Source organism: Leucopleurus acutus (genome assembly GCF_964270905.1).
Source record: "Leucopleurus acutus genome assembly, chromosome: 11".
Classification (NCBI taxonomy): domain Eukaryota; kingdom Metazoa; phylum Chordata; class Mammalia; order Artiodactyla; family Delphinidae; genus Leucopleurus; species Leucopleurus acutus.
The window spans coordinates 7425567-7452132 of record NC_139152.1 but is presented as its reverse complement, the minus strand read 5'-3'; the positions used below and the strand labels follow the sequence as shown (position 1 = coordinate 7452132).

The window sequence follows — 26566 nt, the reverse complement described above, 5'->3', positions numbered from 1 at the left end:
GGTTTCCTTCAGTCCGCCCTACAACCCATACAGCACGTGGCCGGCATGGGGAGAGACAGACAGGGGTGAGCGAAGGGGCCGGCTGCCTGCCAAAGTCTCCCACCCCGGGGGTGGGGGGGGCGGGGGGGGAGGAGCCCAGAGGCTCGGAGGGGGGTGGGCTGGGGGAGAGGGGGAGGGGGTGGGCTCCGGTAGGGCCACGGGGTTCTGAGATTAAAGGATGACTCTTCCAAGAGCTGCTCCCTCTGGGTCTCTCTTCTCTCAGCGTGTCCTCCTCTCTCTTCGGGGGGGTGTCTGTCTCACCAGGGCGGAATCCTCTCTCTGTCTGGGGAGGGGTGGAAGCCTTAGTAGCGGTGAGGGGGGGTCTCGATGATGCGTCTCTCGTCGCTGCTCGGCGAGTCGGCTGCCTCGGAGTCGCTGCTGTCCTCGTCCTCCTGCTGGCTGCCCGCAGCGCCCGCCATGGAGGCCTGCCGGCCCTGGTAGGACTGGGGACGGCAGGGAGAGGGGGAGCTCAGCGGGAGTCCGCATGCTGGCAGTGCGCCCCAGCTGCGCCCTGACGCTGCCGACACGCCCCGCCCCCCGCGCACCTCCATGGGGTTCACGATAATGGTGAGAGCCGAGTCATCCCAGAAGAGGTCGGGATCCTTGGGGTCACTGGAGGCCCCCGGGGGCCCGCCGGCCCCCGAGACGCGGCGGTGCAGCGAGTGGATGCGCACGAGGCCCAGGACGACCATGAGCACCAGGAAGCCCACGCACACCACGATGATGAGGGTCGCAGCACTCGGGACCACTGCGGGGAGAGCCAGGCGCACCTGAGCACACCCCGCTCAGGGGCGGAGTCGGGGGCCTGGGCAGAGGGAGTCCCCGAGCAGAAGGCAGGGTCCATGATGGCCCAGAAGAGGGGTCTGCCCTGCAGAAGCTGGAGGAAAAGTAGAGCTCCCCCCGGGGAAGGGCGGAGACGGGGAGGGACAGAGAGCCTGAGGGAGGGAGATCTGCAGAGGAGGCGAGGGCAGGGGGAAGAGAAGGGCTCCCAGCCCAACGCTGTCCTGAGCAGCCCTGTTCTCAGCGCACAGAGGGCAAGGCCTGGGCCCTGCCGGGTCCTTCTGCCTGTGCCTTCCCCAGGGACCACGTAGTCCAGGAAGGAGGTCCCCAGAGCCCAGCAGGGAAAGGAGAGAGGCGGCCACACAGGCCTGACAGTGCAAGAGGAGAGAATGTTCTTTCTCCTGCGTCATAATAGGAGGAGCAAAAGCTCCAAGCGTGGCCTGGCGCCCAAGCTGGGCACAGGTCCAGGGCACAGAGAGCAGCCCCTTCACGCGCCCGCCTGGACAGAGCTCAGCCCTGCTCAGTAACACCTCCCATCTCCTTGCAGGCTCGAGCCTCCTGGACACCTGGGGCCTCTGCTCCCCTTGGGGTACACCCACCTCCCCCTCGGCCCTGTCAAGCCTCTGGGCCCACAGCCTCACTTTGAAGCCCGGGCTCAGGGGGCCGTGGACTCTGAAGGGCAGTGAGACGCAGAAGGGCGCGTGGACCCTCACTCGGACCTTAGAGCTGATGGCAGCAAAGCAGACGTGCAGGCGCAGGTACGCGCCCAGGAAGAGCGTGTGGGCACCCAGCTGGACCGGGCTCACCGTGCCCCACACTTGCACCGGGCCTCTGCCGGCCTGCACAGCTGCCCACACCAGCCACCTGGAGACCTGCTCGCACGGCAGCATCAAAGGGACGCGCCTGAGGGTCTCCACCAAGGCACAGGAGAGCCACACGTGCAGTGCCACCCAGCTCCCCGCCAGCTGGGCAGACCAGGAGAACCCCTGCAGGAAGGTGTAAACGCCACAGACCTGGGCCCTGAGGGCCACAGAGCCAACAGCCGTGAGCACAGCCTTGCCCACCTCCTGTACACACACACACGTGCACACACGCACACGAATTTACCCACAGCCTCTAAGACTCACATGCTGAAAGACAGAGCAGAGTGCAGGGAGCTCCCCACCCCTGCGGCACAGCCATCCTCCGGCAGCACACACACGCTGCCACGCGCTCCAGAGCCACCCGGGTGTGGGAGCACCCCCTGCCTGAGGCCGCCCTGACGGCGCTCTGCCAGGTCGGTCCCCAGCCTGACCTGACCCATAGCCCACCTGGGGCCAACGAGAGCTGACTCTGCTGAGCAGGCCAGGTGGGCTCCCGGGCACTGGCTCCGGGGAGAGACAGGCCTGGCTGGATGAGAATTTCTCAACTGTCTGGGGATGGGGGAAGAGACAGGGGAGGCAGAGTTGCCCTTTCTGCTCCTCTGTAGGCAGCAGCCCCTCCCGCGTCTTCGTGTCAGTGGGCAAGATCTGAGGGCAGTGACCCCACCAGCAGAATGCCCCTGTGGCTCAGCCCAGGCTCTAGAAGGAGCAGAAACCCCTCCTCAGAGTGGAGGCCAGAGCAGGGGGCACATGGCTCTAGGGGCACAGTGATGACGAGCCAAAGCTGCTGTTCTGTGCCTTAATCAAATGCATTTGCTCCTCTGAGCCCCTGGCCTGGTGACGGAAGTGACAAGTTGACTGCCTGGAAGAAGAAATGACCACAAGAAAGACAAAAGGCAGACCCTCTATCTGCAGGCAGACAAGTATGGTTAGTTTCTAATCAGCCAGGAGGCCAGGGAGATGGGAGGATTTTTAAATTAGTTACAGACAAAAATCAAGAGTTTAGGAAGTACCGTCAACCTTTCTTTCTACATTAGACCCAAGCAGTTGATTCTGGCCTTGAATGACCTCCAAGGACAACACGAAGGGGTGTTTCAGTTTTAGCCAGTGGCCCGTGTGAAACTCCTAGTTCCGTGTGATTGTGAGACAGGGTTGAAGCCCTGTCCACAGCCCCACGTGGAGCCCCCTTTCTGAAGAGCCTAGAGAGAAACGTCCTTCCGCTCTGGGTCCCCGGGCTTCTCCTGAAGCACTGGTTGGTCCCATCCTAGGACTTTCCTAACTGCTCAGCTTCCCTTCTGCTTCAGCTACAAGGAAGCTCAGAGTCCAAATGCTGGCCATTCTAGCAACGTCCCAGCATCTCACAGCAGGTATTTTATGAACTGACTTATCCCTTGGCTTCATCGTCTTCCTTCCTCATTGTCCTTTCCTCCTCGCTTCCAATTTCATTTTCTATTTGTATCCTATTGCACTGCAGGTCTTTCCGCAAAGTCTCGGATACATGTAGGTAACAAACCGGGAAATGGTTCCAAACTTGGCTGCACGTTGGAATCACCTGCGGATCTTTAAACTCCCCTGATACCTGGCCCCCGACCCCAGACCTTCTGATTGGACTGGTCTGGGTATGGCCTAGGCACCAAGCGTTTTTACTGTTCCCCAGGCGATTGTGATGTGCACCAACATTTGGGAAGACTGGATAAATGTTGTCTTCATCGCTCATCTTACCCTTCTCAGACAGCCTCGTTCTCCCTAAACACAGCTCCCCCATACCACCCACCCACCCTCAGTTCTCAAACTCTCATTCTCCCTCACGTCCGTCTACGCTTCTACGCTTCAAGGTCCAAGCTCAAGGTCTGAATGCACCACCGGACCTTCCCCGGCTGACTGTCCTGGTTCACACTGATCTCTCTTTCCTCATGCACTTGGGAGCTTCAGAGAAATGAAGCCCCTGTCTCGTTGGAGGGAATTCTATCTCTTACTCTTTTGCATGGTCAGAGTAATTTGAAATTGCAAAACCACAATCCTGTAACTCCACTCTTGGGGCTGGGAGGGAGGGGAAAGGGAGAGAACACCTTGAAGAGTCAGGAAGGGCACATAGAACAGGTTTGATGAAATGGATCTCCTGATAAGCTCAGGAGATGTCAATCACCAGGGCCCTCAGGTGAACTATGAACTCTGTGTCCTACTCAGGCCAAAATCAAGGGAAAAGGCAAAAGCAGGCTGCCGCTCTCAGGTGGGATCTCAGAGCAAGCAGAGGAAACAAGGGTGAGAGTCTTACCGAGCCCAGCAGCAACGCCAACCTGGACGCGCCTTGAGCCTAATCTGAGTGGCAGAACCCAGTATCCAGCCCCGAAGAGGCTGAGTGGGATGATTCCCGGTGAAAGAACTGGAGGAAGAGCTAGGGAGTTGTGGCACCAAAAGTCTATTTAACAAAAACAGGTTTAGTTCACTCACACACCTCTAAAGATTGGGTGAAGCTTCCTAGAACCTTTGCAACTTGGTTACGCCTTATACCCCCTCCTCACACCTACTTCCATCTGCTTTGCTGTAGGAATCACAGGAAGAACACTTAAAAAGGCGTCTGCAGTTGTTTTCAGAAAGAGCAAGGATGAAGGGAGCCAGTCCCAGGGAAAGGGAAACACAAGAGACAGTGCAGTGGTGGCCACTGCCCAAGGAGAGGAAAACAGACTGAACTCCGGGGGTACCAGGGAGCTAGCCTCAGTCAAAGACATACTGGGAAGCCCTAAGGAGCTCCCCCAAATTAGATGCAACTATAAAGTAACAAGACTTTTTTTTTTAAAGCATCAAACATAAATGGACAGGGTATAGAGGGTGATGGTTAGAGCACGGGCTCTGGAATCCTGCTGCCTGGATTTGAATCCTGGCTCCACCGTGTTTTAGCTGTGTGACCTTGGATAAGGTACTTAACCTCTCTGGGCCTCCATTTCTTTGCCTTTAGAGGGGATAATTCTAGTACCTATTCCATCTTTTGTCTGTAATGATTCACTGGGTTAATAGGTGTAAAGCCCACGGGCAGGGTGCCTGGCACACCGATGTGTTCATTATGCTTCCGATTACATGGTTGATGTGCGAGCTGTCCTTTCAGGGTAGGGTTCAGTGACCGTGACCTCCCAAGAAAGCATTTTTGGAACTCTTTAGGGAATTGCCTTCAGAGCCTGAGATATGCCTTTTGACTTTTTAAAAAAGTGACAAATCTCTACCCTTTGAGAGTTGGTTTTATGTTTACAAACACAGAGCCAACTCTGACAAAAGTGGATGTTGAAGTTGGGTAATACTGAACTGGGCCAAAGGCAAGGTATGTACCAAAAGGAACAAAAATAAATGCATCTCATAAATTGACTTTGAAAGCAATTCTCAAAAGGGATTCCAAAAATCACTTCCAGCAACATCAGAATCATTGCAGTCTTTAACAATGGGGGAGAAGACTCATTTTATAATATTAGGTGTAAATATTAGGTTACAAAATAGTTTGATCCCAAGTTTGTTAAAAGAAAAAAAAAAAACAGGCACAGACAAAAGTTGGCACATAATAATAACACCATATTAACAATGGCCAATTGTGGTGGAATTATGGCTGACTTTTCTCCTTTATACTTACAGTTTCCAGTTTTTCTATAATTAAGTAACTCTTAAATTGTGAATTAAAAACTGCATCACTAGTAAACAATCACGGCCAGGGAATGAGATTGCTTTGAAGGGCAGCACTCCAGCTGGATGTAATACTTGGCGTGTTTGCATATTTTGTTTTAGAAACAGTCTTATGATGACTTTATAGTTAGCACATAATTACACAGGCAATAGCACCAACTTTCTCCTTGAGGATAGGAACTGTATCTATCCTATAAATTTTGTATTCTTAATTGTATTGTGGACAGTGCTAGTATACAGTAGGTGCTTAATACATACTTGGTAGCTTCACTATTGAGGATCCCTAGGTCCAGGGCTAACTTGATATTGTTGGGGGAGGGCAGCAGGAACAACAAAGGCTAAACCCACACAGACCATGATCCCAGGCATGAGTGCCCCTGTGATGACCCAAGGCTCGGACTCTCCACTAGGCAAAGTGAATGATCTGGGGGATAAAGGGATTGGATCACAGCCGTCAACTAAGTCAAGTTCCACAGGGAACAGAATCCATGGCTCCACCCCGTTCCTCCCCCCACCCCACCCCCACGGCCCAGTGGTGGAGGGGAGGACGCTCGTGCCCACCCACTCCCTCCACCCACCCGCCCGGCTGGACCCACGCAGCCTTACGTACTGGAGTTCCGGTGGGAGCTGGCCAGGCTGTGTCCAGCCATCTCAGGTGGGGGCTGGTGACCTCGGTGCAGGAACTGCTGGGAGCTGAGCATGTGGCTGGGGTGAGTGACCCGGTTCATGCTGTGCAGGACGCTGACCTGGGGCGAGGGCAGGCTCAGTGGGCACGCTCGCTTCTCCCCGCCCCTCCTCCAGCCCCCGAGGGCCCAGCTCTCCCCCGCTGCCCCCCAGCTTCCCCGCCGGGGCCAGGAGTCCCCTGGGCTGCAATTTCCATCCCCACGCACCAGCAGGTTCAGTCCACCCCACCCCGGCTCCTCGCCAGCGGGGTTGGCTGTGGAAGGAAGGGGACTCTGGGTACCTCCACGACGAATTCATTGCTGGAGTAACGCCCATTCATTTCTGAGCAGGAAAGCCGGAACTTCCTGGCATAGAGGGCAGCCCCGCGTCGCAGCCGGTAACGAGCCAGCCTCAGGATCTCTTCATACACAGTGATGCCCTCCACCCCTGGCGACCAGGAGGCAGCTCAGGGCAGGAGCCAGCGAAGAGGCCTGGAGTCTCTCTCCCAGACTCCCACCAGCTGCCACCCCTCAACAGGGGTGCGACCCGAGTTCTCAGATGGAGAGACGCTCCCCTGCATCCCCACCAGCTCCGACTGACTGGGATAGAGTAACCGAGGCTCCATTTCTGCCTCCGCCCTCCTCTGAGAGCTGGGAGGAGGGATGGAGAGAAGGAAATAGGAACACCCTGCAGGACAGAGGGAGGTGGCAGCAGGGGGGAAACAGAGAGAGGATAACACAGAAGTTCTCGGTGAGGCTCTGGAAGGGAACGGAAACAGGAAGGAACTGACCGCCTCATCTATTCTCCCTGATGGAGCGTCCTTCAGAGAGGATGAGGCTTCCCTGGGAAGCTACCAACAAATCATTACCCAGACGGTAAGAGATGAGCACTTGACTTAAAGCTATGCTGTGTCCATGAGATTAGTGAGACGCAAGACAGAGAAGAGGGCGAGTACCAAACGGCTAGAGGATTAGAAAGCTACTCAGAGGACTTCCCTGGTGGCACAGTGGTTAAGAATCCGCCTGCCAATGCAGGGGACACGCTTCGATCCCTGGTCCGGGAAGCTGCCACATGCCACAGAGCAACTAAGCCTGTGCGCCACTACTACTGAGCCTGCGCTCTAGAGCCCTCGAGCCACAGCTACTGAGCCTGTGTGCCACAACTACCAAAGCCCACGTGCCTACAGCCCATGCTCCACAACAAGAGAAGCCACCGCAGTGAGAAGCCTGCACACCGCAACAAAGAGTAGCCCCCGCTCGCCACAACTAGAGAAAGCCCGCGCGCAGCAACAATGAAGACCCAATGCAGCCAAAAATAAATAAATAACTTAAAAAAAAAGAAAGCTATTCAGAGACTGAGCCAAAGAAGAGTGGAGACCAAAGTGGAGGTGAGCTGGGATGGAGAGAGAAGCTGGGAAAGAACCATCAGGAGCCCAAACCCCAGCCACCACCTCTAGGGACAATCCGAAAGCCAGGGGACATTCCAGGCAGGGAAGGTGCAAGGGGGCACTTGGCCACATCCCTGAGCCTGGAAGGAGGACCCTCTGAGTTTCCCAGAGACTTGACCACGGGGAGGGGCGCACCCAAGGAGAGAGGACAGGTTCTTGGGCCCCACTGACCGGCAATGGTGAGGTAGGCAGATGTGTTGGTGAGCTCCAAGCCTCGCTGCTGCAAGGACGCCACGTCCAAGAGCAGGCTTTCCCGCTCGGGGTCCAGGTCATCCCCCACCAGAGAAATCTCACAGCCATCCAGGTTGTGCACGATCTCATCCGACATGCGTGTGTCTGTCACTGGACAGGAGGCAGTCAGGATGTGGGTCAGAGCTGAAGGGCCCACCTCATGGCCACGCTTCCTCCCCTTCCGGGCTCATCCCCTGAGAGCTGCCAGCATCATTGTCAAAAACGTCACTACCCATCAACCTTCTGACACCCGGGGGTCTCCCGCTGGCTCTCGTTCCTAACAGTCAGTGGTTCTAGAAAAGTGAATGAGGGATGTTGTCGCTCTCATGGCCAGCCCCAGAGCTTCTCCTTCACTCTGGTTCCAGACACGGACCCCTTCTCTGGACACTATCACTCCTTGAGGTCACCCTTACCTGTGCCCTGCCAACTCTCGTCCTTTTTGGCCTCCACCTGGTGAGAAATGGAGCAAGTGATTTGAAGATCAGGGAACAAAGGGACCCCCTCGGGTCCCTCGAAGTCCACAGCTGGGAGGGCAAAATGAGCAGTGCCACTCAGCAGGATCTGAGGGGCATCAGGCTGGAGCACCACCACGTAGCCTTCCACGTCGGGGATGGAGACACAGGATTCTTCGCTGAAGCACCTATATGAGAAGAGGGAGAGAGGCAGCCTGTGACCCCATCATCCCCTCCCTTATAATCTATATTCTGACGACCACTCTGGGCCTCCACCTCTACAGAGAGCACCCCGTGTCAGGGAGGGAAAGGGGAAGAAAGGGGGATAGTGTCTCTGCACGACCATCACCCCCATTGCAAAGCTGGAGGGGGAGATACCCTTTCCAGGGAGGATACCACTGCAGGGAAGGGCCAGGGACAGAAGGTTAGGCAGCCCTGACCTATGGGGATGATGACATCACCAATGCCCTACCCCCAAGACCATGGAACATCTATCAAACAGTATTTTACAAACTGAACTTACAGAAATATATATACATACATAGCTCTTCACCCAAGATGTTAAAAAAAAAAAAGTGTGTTTCAGTACAATATCTGGTAGATACGTGTCAAAAAATATTCAACAACAGGGCTTCCCTGGTGGCGCAGTGGTTGAGAGTCTGCCTGCCGATGCAGGGGACACGGGTTCGTGTCCTGGTCCGGGAAGATCCCACATGCCACGGAGCAGCTGGGCCCGTAAGCCATGGCCGCTGGGCCTGTGCATCCGGAGCCTGTGCTCCGCAATGAGAGAGGCCACAACAGTGAGAGGCCCGCGTACCGAAAAAAAAAAAAAGAAGAAAAGAAAAAATATTCAACAACAAAAGTGGGGTGGGGGTGGGGAGCATATCAAAGGATGCCCTCCAAACTATAATTCAAAAAGATACAGACATCCCTATGCTCATAGCAGCACTATTCACAATAGCCAAGACATGGAAACAACCTAACTGTCCATTGACAAATGAATGGATAAAGGAGATGTGGTACATATATACGATGGAATATTACTCAGCCATCAAAAAGAACAACATAATGCCATTTGCAGCAACATGGATACAACTAGAGATTATCCTACTAAGTGAAATAAGTCAGAAAGAGAAAGACAAATATCATATGATATCACTTATGTGGAATCTAAAATACAACACAAACCTATCTATGAAACAGAAACAGAATCACAGACGTAGAGCACAGACTGGTGGTTCCCAAGGGGGAGGGGGTTGGGGGAGGGATGGAGTGGGAGGCTGGGGTGAGCAGATGTAAGCTTTTATACATAGAATGGATAAACAACAAGGTCCTACTGTATAGCACAGGGAACTATATTCAATGTCCTATGATAAGTCATAATGGAAAAGAATTTTAAAAAGCACATATATGTATGTATAACTGAATCATGCTGTACAGCAGAAATTACAACAACACTGTGAACCAACTATACGTGAATTTAAAAAAAAAAAAAAAAAGGATGTCCTCCTGCTTGGAGTGTCTCCAATTCATCCCCTCCAGTATCAGAGAAACACATTTCAGTAGGTGAGCTAATCTGACCATCTTGGACCTGCATCCACCATCCCATGAAGCCTCGCTGATCCTGGTACCAGACAAACCCTCCCTAGAGGACTGAGCCGGCCCAAACCAACAACAGCACAGCAGCTCGGGGAACACGCTCCCAGGATTGCCTCCAGCCAATCAGTAATTCTCAGAGTGCTTTCTGCTTTGTGAAGCATTTTGTCCACATTCTTTCATTTAACCTTCCGTGGCTGCTGTTGCAATAGGGATAAGAAACCAAAGCTCTCGGGTCAAGCATCTTGGCCATATAAGAAATATGTGTCCCGGGCCAGGCTTGAACCCATTCTTCTCATTCCAAGTCCACGATTCTTCCACTAAACCACAGCCACCACGCGGGTTTGCATTAGTCGAATTTATTTGTAAACAAGTGCCCCCTTGGAAGTCCCTGGTGGTCCAGTGGTTAGGACGTGGCGCTTTCACTGCCCTGGACCCAGGTTCAAACCCTGGTCAAGGAACTAAGATCCTGCAAGGTGCATGGCACGGCCGAAAAAAAAAGGAAGTGGCCCTTGAACACGCAGTCTTCACAGGGGAGGTGGTAATTCCAGAGCAGGGCCTGTGGTCCATACACCCGGGCTAACAGAAATGATTTTGTTGAAAGGACTATCACACACACTACCGAGCAGGCCCAGCTTGACTACTGTAGCCAGAGGGAGAAGGTGTAACCTCAGCGGATACCACGAATGCAGAGCCCCTGAAGGTACCAGACCCACAGTCTGCTGAGCTCCTGTGCCAGAAGGAGTAGGACCTGAGACAGTCTGCACAGGCGTCCAGCGAGACCCGGATCAAAGCCTCCTGGAAAACAACCCCAGCTAACTCTGGAAGCACAGACTCCAACAGACACTCCCACTGTGATGGGTGATCCAAAGGGGACCCAAAAGGTACTAGGGGGCTGGTCCAGACCCGAAGGACACTAATGAACGGGTCAAGAGATTAGAAATGGCACGCAAACCTTAAAACAAGAGCCAACGTGGTCACCATCACACAAACCCACGAGAGTTCAGAGTGGGAGAGAGGTTGTTTCTGGCTAAGGATGGGAGTGGGCCATTTGGCAAGGGAGGGTAGGAATAATCAAGAGAAGTAGCAAGTGAGCTAGCCTTTGGAGGAGGGCAGAAAGTTGACCCTAGAGTGGAGGGTGAGGAATACACGAAGGGAAGTAGAGGAACGTGAGGCAGGAAACGCTGAGCCAGATGGTCATGGGCTTTGAGCGCAAGTTTTGTGCAGTGGGCAGGAGGGAACCATGGATGTCTTCCTCAGCAGGGAAGTGTGAGGGTGGACATTCTGATTTCAGATCACTAACCTAGCCTCTGGGTAGAAACTGAACTGAAGTTAGAATACTAGAGATAGTCCACTAGTTAGGAGGCTAGAGCAATAGGCCCGATGAGAGGTAATGAGAGCTGCTGGAGATGGAGAAAGAGGAGACAGATGCCAGACATGGGCGCAGAGCGGGATCTAGGTGACCTGGTAACCGATAGGGTGTGGAGGATAAAGACGGAGGAATCAAAGGCGATTCAGAAGCTGCAAGCCGGGGTAACTGCAAGGACAGAGACACCATTACAGAAACAGAGAATTCAGGGGGAGGCGCTAGTTCAGGCATCGAAGTTCATTATTAAGCTTTAGCTCGTTTGTCTGAGGTGCTGGCAGAACTTCTAGGTGGAGCTTACAACAAGCAGGAAGAAATTCAAGAGCTACGGAAAGAGAACAAAGCCAGAGAAAAAGATGTGGTAGCCAGATGAGCTTTCCAAGAATCCAAGAGATTAAAAAGAAACAACGACAACTTAGGGGAAAGCTGCATTGACTGAATGGCTGCATAAATCTGGCTTTAAATGGACAGAGGTCCCAGCACTGAACACTGGAGGCTAGGGAAGCCACATGGACCAGGGCAAGGATATGCATCACAGGAAGGGTATCGGTCTCTCCCTGTTTCTCTCTCTCTCTCTCTCTCTCTCACACACACACACACACACACACACACACACACACACACACACCTCTATATTTTCTCCTTCAACCTCAAGGAAGTGTTAGGGTAGCACTAACCACATGGTAGCCCTAAAATGGAGAAATGAGACTTCTCTCTTTCTTACCCTCATAAAGGAAAAAGGCCCCTTCTCTCTACTGAAGGAGCAACGTCAGGTTCCCAGTCCTTGGATAAGCCTCTTCCCTGGGCAGGAAGGAGGTTGGAGGAATTCAAATAAGACAGTCAACAAAGAGGGTGTCAACTCCCCCCTTGTGGGGTTGCCCCATGCAGAGCTCCACCCTAAGCCAGAAGACAGAGCCCTCCCTCTGCCGTGACTCCTGAGCCTACGAAGGGGATGAAGCCATTCCTTGGTCCCTGAGGGATGAAGCCCTTCATACCTTCGTAGCTGGGTGAGAGCCCTCTAACAGCTAGAGTTCTGACTAGAACACGGTGGGGCGCATCCTCAGCACAGATCTGCACCCACGTGACCTCATCTGCCGTGGCCTTCAGCTCCCCACCAGGACCACACCGTGGACCAGCAGCCCAATTCCCCAAAGCCCTGTCCCTGCCTTCCAAAGCTCTGGGAGGCCTGACAGTCATGCCCAGTCACTGTCCAGGGCTCAGAGCCCTCTCCTCTCCAAACCCACCCATGCCAGGATAGGGACAAGTCAGAGATGTTTCTCTTCAGATAGCTTTTGGAGAAACTGAGGCAGAGCAGGGGAGAAGGGAACACAGGAATCCTGACCCTTACATTATGTGATCCACCCACTGGATGGCAGTAGCTCCTAAAAACTGCCCCATCAACATAATACGGGGTGAAAATGCCTTCGTATAACAGTAGCCAGTGTTGACAGCACAGGTACTTCTCTGGGCATTTGATCTGGATGCTATCATTTACCCTCACAACACTTCCATGAGTTAGATTCTATTGTTATCCCTGCTCTATGGCATTTTCTCAGTGCTAAAAAGCTAGTAAGGGGCTTCCCTGGTGGCGGAGTGGTTAAGAATCCGCCTGCCAGTGCAGGGGACACGGGTTCGAGCCCTGGTCTGGGAAGATCCCACATGCCGCAGAACAACTAAGCCCGTGTACCACAACTACTGAGCCCACGAGCTACAGCTACTGAGCCCGCGTGCCACAACTACTGAAGCCCGCGCACCACAACTGCTGAAGCCTGCGCGCCTAGAGCCCGTGCTCCGCAACAAGAGAAGCCACTGCAATGAGAAGGCCGCGCACACCAACGAAGACCCAATGCGGCCAAAAATAAACAAATAAATTTATTTTTAAAAAGCTAGTAAGTAAAAGACTCTGTGTCCATAACTCTTAGGCTTTCATGACCTCTCAGTCTGTATTTTTAAATACCTAATATACTTAAACCTTGAAGTAATGCAGAGTTTTTCATTTAAAGAATTCAGAATCCTTCACTTAGAACTCAAAAGTCAGCAAACCTTTTCTAGGAAGGGCCAGACGGTAAATATTTTCGACTTTTTGTACCAGTCTCTGTCCCAGCTACTCAGCCCTGCCATCATAGGGTGAAAGCAGCTCATTTCCATAAACAATATGCAAATGAGCGGCAGGCCAGATTTGATCCTGGGGCCATCGGCTGCCAATCCCCAGACTTAGATCATCCTGTTTGATCTTGCAAGAGGTTGATTAATCAAGCAACTAGAGGTCTTTGCCCAAGGTCATCCAGAGAATTAGTACTGAGTCAGAATTAGTGTCAGGTCTCCCGGCTCCCAATCCAGTACCCTCTTCTGTCCCACTTTACATATCAGCACAGAGACACAGAGATTAAAACCCCCCAAATCCTGGAGGTGTGCTTCAGTGGGAAGAGTCATGAACCCTTTATTGGAAAATCTGAGTCTGGTCCAGGCTCTTCTCCCGGCATTGCTGTGTCAATTGGGCAGGTCAGTTTTTCATCCCTGAAACGAGGGAGGTGTGCCTTGCCGTCGGTGGTGCCTAAGGCCAAGGAGTTCTGACACTGTCTGGCTCTGTTCCGTGACTGGCCCGCCCACCCAACACTCACTTGACAGCAGTAGTGAGGCGCAGGGGTCTGACGCCGGGCGTGGCAAAGCGCAGAGTGTTCATGTAAGCCACATGCTGCAGGGCATGGTTGAAGGTCTCCACATCGTCCCCCTCCAGGGTGAGCAGGGACTGCGAGGGGTTCACGTGGACCTGGGCCCCAGACACAGACAGGGCTGAGAGCGCGACCAGAGGCGGGAGAGGAAGGGAGCAGAGGTGGGGGTGGGGAAGGGCGGGGTCAGGGGCCATGCCTGGAGGGAGGGGGCTAGAGGAAGGGGCGATACCTTCATGCCTTTGCCCAGGCTCTCGAAATCCCTATAGTCCAGCCCCTCCCGACATGCATAGAGGCACTCGATGACCTCACGGCTCTCCAGGCGACCTGAGCGCACGCTGAAACCAGCCAGGTAGCCGTGGAAGTAGTGGTGGATCGGCAAGGGGTCTCCTAGGGCAGGAACACAGGGGCGGACCAGAGGTGAGAGGAGGCGTAAGAAGAGGGGGCTGAGAGAAAGAACAGCAGGCTGGAGAAGGGAGACGGGAAGGAGCCAGGTGGAAGCCAAAAGAAGAAAAGATTGATGAGCGGCAAGGGAGGCTAAGGGAAGATGGGACAAGGCAGAGCGAGAAGACAGAATAAAACCGGGGGTGGGCGGGGAGTGGGGGGGAGACGGAGGGCGAAAAATAGAAGCCACAGAAATGAGAAAAGCTTCCGGCAGAGGCAGAAAGAGAAGGAAAGCAGGACCAAAGGGAGGAAAGAGGAGACTCAAGGCAGAAAACGAGGAGAGTGCGCGAGGGGGTCTTCACGGTGCATGCAGGGAGCACCGGGAAGGATGCGCGTGAGCTTCAGGGATGCCCAGCTCTCCCGGCCGCGTGGCTGCCTCCTGCCCTCTGCGCTCTGCCACGCGGAAAGCCAGCACGAGAACCCTCGACTTCACTCCGTGGGCAGGAAAGGACACCGGCGCCCAGCCCGGCTCCATCTGGCCGCCCTCTCCCGGGCGAGCCCGCCTGCCTGCGATGCTCGGAGGCTCTGCCCCCTGGTGGTGGGCGAGGCGGTGAACGGTGAGGCCGGGTAGGGCCATGCGGACGCGGGAGCGGGAGCCGGAGCCCTAAACTGAGATGCTAGCTCTCCGGCCTCCAGATCTCACACGCAAGTACCTGCTGTGGCGTCCGTACTGTTGTCGCCTCCCTTTTCCTTCTCTTTGTTCTTCTCCTCTGGGGGAGAAAAAGTGCCAGTGAGCTCAGGGATGTGTGGCCAGATTGACAGAGAGGACGGGGAGGTCTTCCAGGCGTTGCCCCTGCCTGTGTAGGACTTGAACCTCTCTGCTGAATCCCAACCCTCCTTTTGTCATGTCTGAGATTATCTCAGGCCTCTGTTATAGACAAACTCCAAATATGCTGCTGAGGAAATATAAGGGCTCTGGTACAACACACACACACACACACACACACACACACACACACACACACACACACACACACACACATACAGAGATACACTATACACACAAACCAGATACACCACATACATACACCCACCACATATGCAAATACACCACACACCACACACACACAAACACACCACATACACACCCTCCCAGAAGGAAAAAATGAAAGAAACAGCTTAAAAGTTAGAAGGTTGCTGACTCTCTGCAGGGTTACTGTCCTCCAGCAGGTGAATGGGCTGTGGAGTCATCATCACTGGGAGGGAACAAAGTGGGAAGTGACTGAAGTTACAGAAAGAAAGATGCTGGTGTTGCCTGAGCAGGAAACTCCTCCAAGTCAGAGGTGATGACCAGTCCAACAGGAAGGACACCTGAGGGACTGTGGTCTCCTCCCCAAGAGATCTTTCCCAGCCTCCCTGCCCAACTGCAGGGCGATGAGCTCATGAGGTCAGGCTGCCCTTTTGCTCCTCCATCAGCCACGGGAGGTCCCAACCATTAGCGCCTCCATGGAGAAGCTCAGCGGGACTTACCAGCCCAGCAGGCCCCAATCATGAGCGCAGGCTCCCGTCGGGGCGGGTGGATGAGACCATTGTCGTGGATGAGGGCAGGGTCGAAAGAGATGCCATCGGCATAGAGTGTGACCGTGGGGAACTCGAGGTTCAAAGCATAGTGGTGCCACTCGTCATCGCAGACCTGGGGGTGGGGAAGGGCAGGAACCTGTCAGTCACACCATCCCCAGGGAACGAACGCAAGGCACTGCCCCACCTCCTGGGAGGCAGGGCACAGTCCCTCGTAGTGCCTGTCCTATCAACAGGTCCTACTGGTGAATTGCTGCCCACCCAGCTAAAGGAGTAATATCCTTGCCCAGAATCTATCAGGCTCCAACCTCGTACCTAAAATTCCACTCTGCAGGTAAACCTTTAGAAGCATCAACATTCCTAAGAGGAGTCCGTCAGCAGGTGCTGTCCATCCCGAGTCCAAACAGAACTAAAAGCTGTGGGTTTCTGTGCCGTTTTCTCCATCTCCATTGCCACCCAATCATTCAAGTCCCCAGTCTCTCTCTGTTACAACAGTCTCGTCTGAGCACTTACACTCTTAGGTGTCTCCGAGACCTTCCTCCCATAGTTGCCAAAGGGATCTTCTTCTTTTTTTTTTTTAATCTTTAAATCACTACTGAATTTAATGTTGTCAAACTTAGGATTCATTAACAACTCATTACATTTGAAAAGATTGGATCCTCCTCACTTCACAAATGTTCCCAAATATAAATGACAATTGTTGAAAATCCATAGCTAATTGCAAATTAAATAAATTACTTGTAACCAAATCTTTTCTGAAGCAAAATTAGAAAAATCCTTCCTATTTTTGCAACAAAAAAAATTTTTTTTTTTTTGGCTGCGTTGGGTCTTTGTTGCTGCATGCAGGCTTTCTCTAGTTGCGGCGAGCGGGGGCTACTTTTTGTTGCAGTGCGTGGGCTTATTGCGGTGGCTTCTCTTGTTGCGGAGCACCGGCTCTAGGCGCGTGAGCTTCACTCGTTGCAGCTCGCGGACTCAGTAGGTGTGGCTCGCGGGCTCTAGAGCACAGGCTCAGTAGTTGTGGCACACGGGCTTAATTGCTCTGCGGCATGTGCAGCATCCCAGACCAGGGATCGAACCCTTGTCCCCTGCATTGGCAGGCAGATTCTTAACCACCACGCCACCAGGGAAATCCCAAAAATTTATATTTAATTTGAGAAATACATCCCAAATTTGGTGGAGGAGCACCTTCAAAATTTAAGATTTTTTTTTTAATTGGAGTGTAGTTGATTTACAATGTTGTGTTAGTTTCAGGTGTACAGCAAAGTGAATCACTTATACATATACAAAGAGATCTTCTTACAATGTAAATCTGATCAGGTCACGTCCCTGCTGTAAACCCTTCAAAAGACTTATAGGACAAAATCCAAATGACCCCAACTAACAAAGTCCACCATACACCTGATTACTGTCCAGCTCTCCAACCTCAAATCCAGTCTCTGCCCTTGTTCACTGTGCTCTAACTCCCTGGTCCTCTTTCCGTGCTTGCAACATGTTGATCCCTTTCCTGCCTCAGGGCCTTTGCATCTGCTCTTCCCTCTGCCTGGAACTCTCTCTCACAGCTCTGTCTCATCCTTCAGGATGAGCTTACATTTCACTTCTATCAGACCTTCCCTGAGCAACCAATCTAAAGTGAGTTCCCTTCTCCTTGCCTCCTATTCTCTACCTCAGTCCCTTGCTTCTTCTTTCACAGCATTTATCACAATTTATCATGTTTATATGTCTGCTTACTTTTTAAAAATCTATCTCCTCAACTAAAATGTAAGCTCCATGAAGGCAGAGATTTTGTTCCATCTTAGACCCCATTGTATCCCCAGAACCTAGTAGAATGGCAGGGAATTGGTATTTACTAAATCTTTGTTGAATAAATAAGGGTAAATAAAAGAAAACTAGAAAGAGGAATGTTACCAGTATTAGCAACGTGGGAGAAAGATCCAGAAGAAGCAAACGGCAGAATATCTCTTTAGAAGAGTGCCACAACAGGACAGGAATAAAGATGCAGCCATAGAGAAGAGACTTGAAGACACAGGGAGGGGGAAGGGTAAGCTGGGACAAAGTGAGAGAGTGACATGGACATATATCCACTACCATATGTAAAATAGATAGCTAGCGGGCAGCAGTCACATAGCGCAGGGAGATCAGCTCGGTGCTTTGTGACCACCTAGAGGGGTGAGATAGGGAGGGTGGGAGGGAGGGAGACGCAAGAGGGAGGAGATATGGGGACATATGTATATGTATAACTGATTCACTTTGTTATAAAGCAGAAACTAACACACCATTGTAAAGCAATTATACTCCAATAAAGATGTTAAAAAAGATAAAAAATAAATTAAAAAATAAAAAAAGAGTGCCACAAAAAGCAGCTTTTGGAGACAGCCCTCAATTATCCAGTTTGTGGGTTTTCGTTCCCCTTTTTCTTTCTCTTCCACTTCCTGCCTTTTTTCAGCCATTTGCTTACTCAGACACTCCACCGGGGCTTACAAGAAAAACAGAAGGAGATGGAAACACAGTTCATCCCCACGGTCCCTGTGGTCAGCTTGGGGAATGAATAAAGAAGAGGCTGCAACTCTTGGCTCAAGAGATTTTTCTTTTCTTTTTTTTTTCTTTTTTGCCCATTTTTATTTATCCCTCATAACCATGAAAATAGTGAGATTTATATGCATATATATATATATGTGCATGGATATATAAATATACAAACACACACACACACATATATATATATATACTGCTTTTTAGTCTATAAAGGTCTATTACATCATTTAATCCTACAACAACCCTGGGATATAGAATTCTTATTATCCTCAACTCATAGGTAAAAAAAAAAACTGAGTTGTAAACATATTAACCAAGATTTCATGGCTAGGAAGTTCCCCTAGCGGGACTCAAACCTAATCTATGTACCTCAGATTACTTATTTCCTCAATTACAGCATGCTAACTGCTTGAGAGTCAGGCATCTGCACTGGTAAGGTTCTAGATAAGAAACAGATGAAAGAAAACAAGCGGAGAAAGATGGTTGGTCGGGTTTGGTGTTCGAAGTAATTTGTTCCCTACTTCCTTTTAATCCAGGAGTGCTTTCTGCAAGAGACAAGCCTTGGAAAAAGAGAACAAGAAAACGGAGCGAAGGCGGGGGGCAGGGAGGTGTAAAAATAGTCAGGAACTGAAAGTGGAGATTGAAAGAAGGGACAGAGGGCAACCCAGAAAATGCCCACCCCTGCCCTAGGACCCCCTCGCCTGAAAGCAAGTTACATCCACCCAGCTTTCCCAGGAGCCTGGCTCCGGCCTCACCTGCTCCAGCTTCCAGAGGAACTTGACTGGCCGGGCACTCTCCAGCAGAGGCCAGTAGAGGAAGGCAATTCTGCAGCCGTGGACGGTCAGCGAGTAGTGAGAGAAGCCGTCCTCTGAGGGCAGAGGATGGGGACAGAGGTCAAACACAAAGCATGGGCAAAAACAGCTTCAAAGCACCAGGAGGGAGGGGATGCCGGATTCTCTTCATCCCTTTAGGTTCTCCCTCTCCCTCTCTCTCTCTCTCTCTCTCTCTCTCTCTCTCTCTCTCTCTCTCTCTCTCTCTCTCACACACACACACACACACACACACACACACACACACACACAGAGTCCAGTGTCGGGCTTCTCTTGGGCACTCTGACTGGCTGAGGGGGGACACTGGCCAGCCTGCCCCCACTCAGATCTTTACCGGTCCTTTGGTTAATACAAACTTCATGGGCAACACTCCTTTTCAGGTCAAGAGAGATGAGCTCCGAGAAGAGGCAGAAATGAAAGAGGATGTGAAGGCTGAGCCCCTCAAGAGGGCTGTGCTACTGCCATAGAAGGCAGAGGGGTCCTGGGGGCTGGAGCCCACTAGCCCTTAAAGAAGGAGGATGGGGTGGTGGAAGAGGAAGAATGGGGCACAGCATTACTCAGGCTGTGACGGGGGGCTTTAAGGGGAGCAGGTCTGGGGGGCAGTCTGCTACACGTGGATGCAGCGTGATGAGGCAGCTGCAGATGAGACGGGCGATGAGGGTTCCATCACTCTGAGAGCAGTAGGATCCCAGCTTGTCATGCTGGGAGTAAATCACAGCAATACGAAGCCTAGTGCTGCTCTCTTACAGATGAAGAGAGAGGAGTGACGCGTCCACAGTCACAGACTGGACGGTGACAGAGGCAGGACCAGAAGCCAGTCTCTCCACATGCAGACGGGTGCCCTAGGGAAGGCTCACCGTTTGGGACAGTGTTACACACGATGGTTTCCTCTTCCTTCTTGCCCTTGCTGGGGGTTACACCGTGCTTCATCCACAAGGACAGGGTAAAATGGTCACTGAGGCTGTCCTGGGGCCCGGAGCTCAGCCCAGCGGTGCCACCCAGTGGCACCTGCACAGCTTGGGTGCCGTTGAACCAGTAGATAAGGCTGCTGTCCTGGCTGTAGTGCACCGAGAGGCCCGCCGTCCAGTTGGCATTGGGGCCGGGCATGGGCAGCAGATCCACCTCCCCAGGGGCCGCGCCTGCCGGAGCCCCAAAAGGCACAGGTGTCAGAGCGGAGAGGCAGCAGATGGGGAACAGGATATGCAGGCAGGGAGAGAGGGACAAGGAAAGACTTCCCACAGCTACGCTCACCGCCTCTTCTGGCCTTTCAGAGATGAGAAAGGAATGGCTAGGAATAGCTCTCCAGTGACCTCAACTCCAACTCGTCATCTCTCCCTGCCATTGTCCCATAATGTATCTGGTGCCTCTCTTGGGCCACAGTTATGCATCTTTGCCACCCACATATTTATGTGCTCTTTGGACCACAAGAGATAGCCACATGCCGGCAGATATATACATCTATGGATGGGCAAAGGAAGATGTAAGACAGATTCAGTATTTCTGTTTTTGGTTTTGGCCATAACGCACGGCTTGCAGGACCTTAGTTCCCGGATCCGGGATGGAACCTGCTCCCTCTGCAATGCGAGTGCAGAGTCCTACCCCCTGGACTGCCAGGGAATTCCCAAGACAGATTATTAAGAAAGAGGCAGAGGAGTTTCAGGCAGAGGCTGGGGGTAGGGGGCACAGGGGACAGGCCCGGGGAGCCAAGGGGAGCACACCCACCACAGAGTTTCCTCAGTGCCCGCTCTGAGTAGTTGTCACGGTCACAGCCCTTGGCCACATGGTTAGTCTGCAGCTCTATGGTGGCCTGAATGTTCCAGAGAGGTTCATCACAGGTCTCCAGGCGGATACCAGGGAACAAAGCCAAGCTCCCGGCGCCTGGTGCATATTCAATCCTTTTGTTCCAGCCTGCAGGGGTGAGAGGGAGCTGGCAGTGGAGATGGAGATGGGCAAGGCAGCCCCTCCTATCCATTCTGCTCCGGCCACATCCACGGACAGTCTCGGGCTCCTACGAAAATAGCCAGCCAGGGTAGGCAGCTACAAGCCTTCCCCAAATATCCCTCCCCTGACTCCTAGCCTAACCCCTGTGGTTGTCAGAAGGGATGCAAAGGGACACCAAGGTGAAAGATGGGTTACAAGACAGGTCCCAGAGCAGAGCTCCTCACCTTGCCAGCTGGGTTTACAGGTGGGCTTCACCTGGATCTCCACCTCAGCGTCATCCACCGCCCGCTTCTTCCCGCAGTCATAAGCCGTCACCGTGAACTTGTAGAGCTTCTCGCCACTGTACTGCAGCTTCTCCGTGTTCTCAATGTTCCCTGGGGTGGGGGTGGGGGATGGAGAGGGTCAGGTGCACTAGAGAAAGTCTGGGGAGGACTTGTTAGCCAATAGGGCAGCAGGTGAATTAGACAGCGGGAAGCTGGGAGGAAGGAATCTAGGGAAGGAGGCTCCACATCTGGGAAGGAGGGTGAGGAATGAGGATGTGAGGGACAGAAGTGGAGGGCACAGCCCCGAGATGTCCTGAGGGACGCAGGCGCCCAGGGCGGAGCAGCTGGGGTGGCAGGCGCTCACCATCGTTGTCGATGAGGAAGGGGGTGTTGGGCGTGAGAATCTCGTAGTAGCAGATCTGGCTGTACTGGGGGGAGCAGTCGCCATCGATGGCCTCCACCCGCAGGATGCGGTCGTACAGCTTCCCCTCGGTCACGGCCGCGCGGTACAGCCGCTCCACAAACACTGGGGCAAATTCATTCACGTCATTGACTCGCACGTGCACGGTGGCCCTGCAGGTGCCAGAGCGGGAGGAGGACAAGGAAAAGTCAGCCACAACTAGGAGTCCAGACAGGGAAGCAGAGCAGGCAGGACCAGCAGGTCCTGGAGCCCGGGGCAGTGGGCACGCTCATCCCCCCAGCCAGGGCACTAGGCACAGCAAGGGACAGGCACCACCGGGGAAAGGGTGACTGATGTACGGGGTGAGGAACGACCCCAGGGGATACCAGCGGCCCATTTTGATGACTTCTATACAGAATGCTATAAGTTGGGGACAGCCACGCGAGACAGAGGATTCTGTGTCCAGCCGGTTATTCCTTCATGAGAGTCAAATCCAATGGGATAATCAAGGAAGATGCAGGGGCTTCCCTGGTGGCGCAGTGGTTAAGAATCCACCTGCCAATGCAGGGGACACGGGTTCGAGCCCTGGTCCGGGAAGATCCCACGTGCCGCGGAGCAACTAAGCCCGTGTGCCACAACTACTGAGCCTGCGCTCTAGAGCCCGGGAGCCACAACTACTGAAGCCCAGGTGCCTAGACCCCATGCTCCACAACGAGAAGCCACCGTGATGAGAAGCCAGCGCACCACAACGAAGAGTAGACCCCCGCTCGCCGCAACTAGAGAAAGCCCGCGTGCAGCAACGAAGACCCAACACAGCCATAAATAAATAAATAAATAAACCTTCTTAAAGAAAAAAAGGAAGATGCAGAATAAAAACCAAATTAAAAGCAAACACATTCAGGGAAGTGGCATTTGTACCAGAGTCACAAGTCATCTGACGTGTGCAGTGAGCAAGCCGGCCGTGCCCCCTCCCCCGGGGCAAGCAGAGGTTGGGGAGGGGCTAAGCCCTTCATGCGGAGCCCTGCCCCCAGCCCAGATCCTGGCACCCAGGGCCCAGAGGCAAGGGTTCTGTCTCTAAATGGGAAACTGTGTCATCACAAGGAGTGGTTTATCTCTAGTGCCTCGTAGTGGCCCAGGAGTCCTGACTGCCCATCTTCCTCCCATTCTCGAAGGAGAAGTGAGCTGGGAACAGATGTCGGAGCCCTGGGCCCCAGCCTTCTTCCCGCCGTAGCCATCTCCTGCCCACCCTCACCCACTGCTGTGTGTGCGCATGCTCTGTGTGTGAGTGTGGCACACGCTGCAGACGGCTGGACGGTCGGAAGGAATGTGGGTGTGCGCTGACTGTACCGTCCTCTTCCTCGTTCTCTCAGCATCCTGACTCCGGGTACTGAGCCCTTTCAGTGTCAGGCACTGCAGCGCCTGCTTTTTATACAAACCATCTCCTTTCATCTCCACAGTAACCTGAAGAAGTAGGCATCACCATCACCCCATTTTACAGACAAGGAAAAGCAAATCCAGAAAGGCTAAGAAGTTGCCCAAGGTCATAAGACGCAGAGCCAAGATTAGATCCCACTGAGTTCTACCACGTGCTTCTGTCCCCTTGGCTGAAGGCTCCTGGACGACAAGGCCCCGTCCCTAAACCCCAGGAGCAGAGAGGGGAGGGGGTAGTCAGTGACGGCGAGGACAGAGGATGGTGAGGGGCCTGGGAGGAGGTGGGGGGCCTGCAGCAGAGGGCAGGGGACAGGAGCGTCCTCACTTGTGGGACTTCTTGGTGTTAGCCCCGTCGGGGCCCTCGCCGCAGTCATAGGCCTGGATGGTGAAGGTGTGTTCCTTCTGGGCCTCGCAGTCCACGGGTTCCTTAGCCCGGATCAGCCCTTCTCCTGTCGCCTTGTCCAGGATCACGGCCTCAAAGGGCACCCCAGACCCATGGAGCCGGAAGCCACAGATCTCGCCTGGCCAGAGGGGGAGGGAAGGACGCAGCTCCTGCACCACCTCCAGGGTCTCCTTCCCACACTCGCCAACCCCCCTCAGGCTCCCACTTCACCTCTCCTTCCAAACCCCTGTCCCTTCTCTTGCACATGGAAAAGCATTCATTATCAGACAATCAGCTCCAACACCAGCTTCCCTGAGCGGCAACCTCTCAGAGCCCCCAGGTCTGAGACCTGGCAAAGTCTGACTGCGTTGACCCCCACCTGCCCACGTCCTCCTCTCTGGCCCCCTTTATTTTACCACCGTTCCTCGCTGTGGCCCGTTTCCTCCTAGAGTCTACTTCTTCCTCTTCCCCCATGTCCTCACTGCTCTCCCTCCCAGGACCTCCCCTCTCCTCCCTTGCCCCTGCCCTCCCACCCACTTCTCTCTATCCTACCCGCCCTCCTCTGCCCCAACCCCACTTACCTGCATAGCGCAGGGGGGCATCCTTGTCCAAAGCAAAGAGTGGTGGGTTCAGCAGAACAGTGTTGTCGTTCTCCATGACGATGCCCTGGTATTCCGCCTCGATCCATGGCTTGTGCTTGTTGGCTGCCCCGCCCCAGGGAGAGGAAAGGAAGCACCTGTGAGCTGGCCCTCCACCTCCAGACAACACACTCCAGCATCACCACCCTGTCCAGCCCCTGCAGAAGCACCTGCAGGAGAAAGGACTGAGGACAAGAAATCAGCCATGAAGGGAGTCAGAGGGTCTGCGGGAGGTCACAAGATAGACAGTTTCCATGGCCACAGCCTGCCCTGGGGGGAGGGGGACTGCCATGTCCCCTGGGAAACCTGGTCAGAAGGTGGAGACTTTCTTTAGGGATTTCAAGAGCTAGAGTGTGGACACCGGGCCTTCAGGGAGCAGTGGTGGGCCATCAGAAGGCCCTGGAAAAGGGAAGAGATAGATTAAGGGCAGAGTTGAGGTTAGGAAAAGCAGACTAGAAGCTTCCTGAGATCCTGATTGTTTATCATCTCCACCACCACCACCCCATTTCAATCCTGATCCCTTCTTCTCCCGGCCAAGCCCCATCCTAAGGCCATTCTCCCAGAGGAGAGGGAAGAGGAGAAAAGAGGGAAGGGAAAATATATAGGACAGAGGGAGGAGGAGAGAGAGGCAGGGATGGAGCAGAGGAATCAATGCTGAACGGCTGGGCCGAGCAGAGCCGACATCCTCAGGGATTATTGAAATGGCCTAGAAACACGACAAATCCTCTCCCTGCTTCTCACCCTCACACCCAGAGAACACACTCCTAACCAGCACGGTCCTATGTCCCCCAGAAGGCCACCCAACCCCACACTCCCTGAGCCCCGCTCTTATACAGACTCATGGCTGAGTCCTAATTCTCGCCTACCCCACCCCTCTTCCCTTCAGCCACCAGCCGATCCACAATGGATGTGGGACTCACTCAGTCTCCAGATCTGCCCATCTGCTACCAGACTCAACTCAATCACGTCTCCTCCCCAGGACCAATCTCCCACCAGCCTGGTGAGGGGCTCCCTTCCCCTCACCAACGCCAACCTCTACTGCCTGCTCTATTGGATCCCATCAAGCCAACCCCTAAGCTCCCAAAGCACATCCACGATGGCCCATCAGCGAGACCTGGGCAGAGGAAGACATATCATCAGAGGGAAACTGAGTCTCCAAAAGGAAAGTCATCCCCAGTATGTCACGGTGAGCAAGCAATCCTGATTTCCATTCTTTCTTCCAGTGACATCCCCCAAAGCCTTCTGGTATCTGAATGCCGGCCCCTTCCTCGCCGAGGACCCACCATGACCCCCTTCTCTAGTGGCAGAGGAGAAAGCCACAAGATGGTGCCCAGAAGCCAGCACAGGAAGTGGCAGGAGGCTCGGAAGCCGGCTGAGGTCAGAGACTGAGCCGAGGATGGAGGGGCTGCACACAGCTCACGCCCCACCCCACCCTTCTGCTGCCTTCCTCTCGGCCCCCGACTCTCTCCTTGTGTCCATCTCCTCTCACTGACTCCTGGGCTCCCTGTCTTTTCCCTCCTGGACTCTCCCGTCCCCCTCTCCTCACCTGTTCTTCCTGATTTCCCTTTCATTCCTCTCTCTCTCTTTTTTTTTTTTTGGCCTCCACCTTGACCCTGGTCCACCCCCTTCTCATCCCCTCCCACACCTCATCTCCCTTCTCCTTCTCCCTTCCCCTCTCACCACTCAATTAACACTCCCAGACACCCACCTCTGCCCTTCCCTGCCCAGTCTCCACCTACTTGAGCCCTCGGCCCCCACCCCCTCCCTCCCCCCTGGTCCCTCGGACGGCCTCACCCAGCTGAATTTATCTGCTGTCTGCAGAGAGGGCAGCTCTGGTAACCCTCGGCCCAGCTGCATGCAGACGGAAGGTTACGGATGCAGAGGAACACGCCAAAACATACGTGCTCCGAATCGCTGAGCTGCAGGGAACAGTTTCTCCCCAGGATGGGATGGAGAGGAACCAGATGGATGTGCTACACACCCTCAGCCCCGGCACACCCCGGTGAAAACGGAGACCCGCCCAGAGATGCGTATCGCCCCTCAGGGGCAAGTCCTTCTGAGACCTGAGATAGCTCCAGGAGGGAGAAATTGGGGGAGGGGGAGAGAGAGAGCCCAGGATGGGAATGGGGACCAAATGGGAGCAAGAGAAGCACATGGGTAGAGATGGACCGGAGAGGAGGATGTGGGAAGGGGGATGCGAGGGAGAAGAGAAGGGGGCAGGTCTGAGAAAACGGATGGGAAGGGAGGTGGTCTGAAGAACCACCTGTCATGGGCCAGGGAGCCTTAAGGGCTCCTGCCCACCCCGCCCTGCCTGAGACCCCTCCTTCAGTGCCCCCGCCCCCCGCCTCACTCACCTTTGTTGCAGGAGCTGGAGGGGAGCCGGGAGCCGAGCAAGAGGAACAACAGCAGGAGGGTCAT

At 53.8% G+C, this 26566-nt stretch overlaps 1 protein-coding gene across 1 annotated transcript; it reads right to left on the bottom strand.

Moving 5' to 3' along the window:
• Nucleotides 1–242: 242 nt before the first annotated feature.
• On the bottom strand, nucleotides 243–26566 carry CLSTN3 (calsyntenin 3; the record flags this gene model as incomplete). The annotated part of the gene is made up of 18 exons (XM_082849785.1): nucleotides 243–482; nucleotides 585–787; nucleotides 5956–6091; nucleotides 6310–6455; nucleotides 7627–7797; nucleotides 8100–8326; nucleotides 13722–13870; nucleotides 14002–14159; nucleotides 14867–14923; nucleotides 15684–15846; nucleotides 19019–19131; nucleotides 19951–20232; nucleotides 20816–21001; nucleotides 21259–21408; nucleotides 21662–21870; nucleotides 23454–23649; nucleotides 24092–24214; nucleotides 26503–26566. The coding sequence occupies 18 exons, from the start codon at nucleotides 26564–26566 to the stop codon at nucleotides 342–344; spliced, it is 2874 nt and encodes a 957-aa protein (XP_082705911.1). The 3' UTR covers nucleotides 243–341.